Source organism: Nannospalax galili, unplaced genomic scaffold, assembly GCF_000622305.1.
Source record: "Nannospalax galili isolate Female #2095 unplaced genomic scaffold, S.galili_v1.0 scaffold1200, whole genome shotgun sequence".
NCBI classification, from domain to species: domain Eukaryota; kingdom Metazoa; phylum Chordata; class Mammalia; order Rodentia; family Spalacidae; genus Nannospalax; species Nannospalax galili.
The window spans coordinates 2,351,312-2,355,592 of NW_008347131.1; the positions used below are offsets into that span (position 1 = coordinate 2,351,312).

At 37.2% G+C, this 4,281-nt stretch overlaps 1 protein-coding gene across 1 annotated transcript; it reads left to right on the forward strand.

The window, feature by feature from the left end:
- The first annotated feature begins 1,742 nt into the window (after window positions 1-1,742).
- Window positions 1,743-2,684, forward strand: LOC103742580 (olfactory receptor 4C12-like). The gene has a single exon (XM_008843674.3). It carries the CDS (start codon window positions 1,755-1,757, stop codon window positions 2,682-2,684), a length of 930 nt encoding a protein of 309 aa, XP_008841896.1. The 5' UTR covers window positions 1,743-1,754.
- Window positions 2,685-4,281: the final 1,597 nt, after the last annotated feature.

Sequence of the window (4,281 nt, forward strand, 5' to 3'; positions counted from 1 at the left end):
CTACTTCATTAAGTGTCACACTCTTATGTGATGGGGACAACTCATCTAACCCTCCATGGTCCCTGTGTGTTAAGAAAACATAACATTTGGGGGTTGTTTGTCTGGTTCTTTGTTTAAAAGAATCTTAAGCCCTGGGAAAGTGAGAAGTGATAAAACAGTTTAAAATATTGCTTTCAGTTTTTAATATTATGTGTGTTATTTATCAAGTAAAAGAAAATAGATTTTGTATTAGGTGGATTCCAGCTGAATTTCAAGACTTTGCTTACTAGCTGCCCTTATATAAAATGTTGATTGATGGTATTATTTAGAACCAGAGACCACATTTGGCTGGTAGAATAAAGACCATATCCAGGACGAAGCTAAGTGTTCTGGGGGATGGAAAAAGCAGTCTCATCTTCTGTCCTGATCTTTGAATCACTAGTGCCCATTCATGCCCTTTGACCTAAGCTCACTTGATGAACTGGAAATCACAATTCCATGAGCACTATTTTTTCACTCACATGTAGATAGTATTTCTCAGGTGCCATGATGTACCAATATACAATTCCCTGTGTTTGTTTTCTCATATTTTAGTGAGGTTATTTATGATTTCTATTATAGGTCTCCAAGCAAAATTAAAAATTAGAATATATGTCTGATAACAAAATAGTAATGGAACCGGTAGAAACCTGAAAATGATAAAAAAAGAAAACAATCATAATCTCATTTCCTGAAATAAATATCCTAGATATATTCATTTGTCTATCAATTTCTTTTGATACATGCTTTGAATGGCTACATAGCATATCAATGGGATTATAGCATGATATTTCAACACATGCAGACAATGTGTACTGATTAAGTCATGGTGGTTAGTATTTTCCTCTCCTTAACATCTCTTTATGTTTGGAGACTTTGAGTTCATCATCATAAGATCTTCATAAAATTCATAATATGTTATTGTGAACTGCAGTCATCCAACTGTGCTGTGGAACACAGCACTGACTGTATTTAAATGTGTTTTGGTGACTATTACTGAACGATGCATTCTCAGTTCTAGTGATCACTATTCTACCTTTATAGTGACCCTGATTTTATCACCCACATATGACAGAGAACAAATGATATTAGCATTTGGCTTATTGCATTGACCAAAATATCCTCCAGTTCTATGCATTTTAAGAAAGATGTGAAGTAAAGAAACTTCCATACATGTGCTTCAACAATGGAGAAATGCATTCTATAGGAAATTTTATGTGAAGTTTTTCATTTTATTCTTGAAATATACATAATCTTCAAATATTAATTCCATAATTATTATTACTAATATTGTTCCTTTAGTAAATTTATGTTTGTAAAATGGGTATATAGGCTTTTTATGGTTATAATCTGCCTTATCACATATATAATTTTAAGTCTTGTTTAGATCCAAAATTACTGCTTCCTACAAAGGCTGTATTCTCTCATTCTGTTGTAAAAGTGAAGTTCACAACTGGTGCTCTGAATCTAGAAAATTAACTTTGTTTCTTCTGGGTGGGTGTCCTATTTCTTCTAAGAATATTTTTGTGGTTAAGTGGGAGAGTCAACTAAGAGAAGTTTGAGCATTCCATGTCTAGAGATTTGGGACTTGAAAAGACACTACTATGAAATTACAGAGTCCCAAAGATGAAGAGTTTCAGATTGTTTAATTTTTTATGTTTCTTTATTCCGTCCTTTTTATTCTGAAGGTAGAATGTTTCTTCCTGCATTTTTAAAAACTCAACCACTCAACACAGATGGAGAATAAAAGGAATGTGTCAGAATTCATCTTAACAGATCTTACCCAGAACCCCCAGATGCAGAAAGCAGTGTTTGTGACCTTCCTGGTTCTGTACCTGGTGACACTTTCAGGCAACCTGCTCATTGTGGTCACCATCATCAACAGCCAGCTTCTGAGTTCCCCCATGTACTTCTTCCTGAGCCACCTCTCTATGATCGACACAATTTACACTTCTTCTTCTGCTCCTAAGCTGATTGTGGACTCCCTTCAAGAAAACAAAGTCATCTCCTTTAATGGATGCATGGCTCAGGTCTACGCAGAACACATATTCGGAGCTACTGAGATCATCATCTTGACAGTGATGGCCTATGACCGGTATGTGGCCATCTGCAAACCTCTGCACTACATGACCATCATGAGCCACAAGCTATGCATCCTCTTGGTGGGAGTGGCCTGGACAGGAGGGTTTCTCCATGCAACTATTCAGATCCTCTTCACAGTCTGGCTGCCCTTCTGTGGCCCTAATGTCATAGATCATTTCATGTGTGACTTATACCCTTTGTTGAAACTTGTCTGCATGGACACTCACAGCCTTGGTCTCTTTGTTGCTGCCAACAGTGGGTTCATCTGCCTGTTTAACTTTCTCCTCTTGATGGGATCCTATGTGATCATCTTGCGCTCCCTGAAGAATCACAGCTTAGAGGGGAGGCGCAAAGCCCTCTCCACCTGCATGTCTCACATCACAGTAGTTGTCTTATCCTCTATACCTTGCATATTTGTGTACCTACGCCCAGTGGCCACACTGCCAGTTGATAAAGCTGTTGCTGTCTTCTATACTATGGTGGCCCCTATGCTAAATCCTTTAATCTACACCCTCAGGAATGCTGAGGTAAAGAATGCAATGAGGAAGCTCTGGAGAACAAAACTGACTTCAGATAGTAATTAAACAGGGTCCTTGTGCACTGCATATACAGATGTCTCACTTAAAAAAATGTTTGGGGATTAATTCATTTTTGTTTTATATACAAGGGTTATGCATACATGTATGTAATGCACCATGTGCATGCAATGCCCACTGAGGCCAGAAGAAGATATCAGATCCCTGGAACTGGAGTTATGGATGGTTGTTAGCCACCATGTGGGTGCTGGGAACTGGACAGGGTCCTCTGCCAGAGAGGCCGGTGTTTTTAACCACTGAACTGTTTCACTACTCCAAGTTCAAATTTCTTGATCTATAGTTGAGAATGTCAGCTATAATGCAGTTGGATATTACTTGCAAATAGCTACTTAAGCATAAAGTTAAACTTTGGCCCAATACAGATTTATTTTCAGCTCTCTCATGCTTTTGTCATCACAACTGATTGATATTTAATCAATAATTACTTATAAAGTAATTGGAAATCTAAAATTGATCTAGAATCTACAAAAAATGATTCTAGAATACTGAGTTGATGTTAATATTATATTATTGAGATGTTGATTTTTATTGATTATTGAAAACAATATGTTCAATGATATCCTTATACTTCGGACTCTGTGCTCCCTATTACATTCTTTGTCTTATGGATGTTATTGTTTCTTAAATATTGATTATATAATAAAAAAGAGACACTCATATTATGCTTATAAGACTGGCGTTGCTGTTACCCTTTATCAGTTTAACACACAGCTTTCCACATTTGAACAGATAACTTTGCAAAAAATGAATAATTTTTATTAAGAATTAATGATATCAGGACTGGAGAGATGCTTCAACAATTAAGAGCACTGGCTACTCTTGTAGAGGACCCAGGTTTAGTTCCCAGCATCCACATGGTGGGTAACAGCCATCTGTAACTCCAGTTCCAAGGGATCTGACACCCTCTTCTGACCTCCGTGGGCATTTCACGACATGGGTGCACTTACATACTTGCAGGCAACGTACTCATACACATAAAAGAAAAATAATCAATAAAAGAATTTATAAAAAAGAATAATATCAGAGTAAAGAATCACCTGTGATTATATGATAAATAGCTAATGGAGGTACATATTTTGAGAATAAGCTCCTCCCTGAATACTTGGATTACAATATTTTTGAAATACGTAGCTGTTATCTGCTGCATGGTGGAGTTCTTTATGTTTTCTTGGGGCAGAACAAGCATGTAAACATGTCACATAAAAAATGTCATATTGACAAGTTGTGAGTCTGTCACTGGAATAATGGGGGACTTAGACTTGTAAATAGGAGCTATGTCCTGGAGTGACAGACAGGCCAGAGTGCAGCTGGACCACTCAGTACTGACAGAACATGCCCACCACAGTGCAGAGAGGCAGAAGACACAAAGTTGGGAGAAGGCTGAAGGAGTGGTTATTGGATGGGATGGTGCAGAATGGATCTGTGGGTCGTGGGGAGTGATGGGGGTGGACAGAATCAAAATACAATGCATACATGTATGAAATTCTCTAATAATTATTTAAAATATAGGAGTTTTGGGTAGCATAAATTGAACTCAGTGTGGTAGAACACTAAAACATCAAATTCTATTTACAGTAGTATAAAA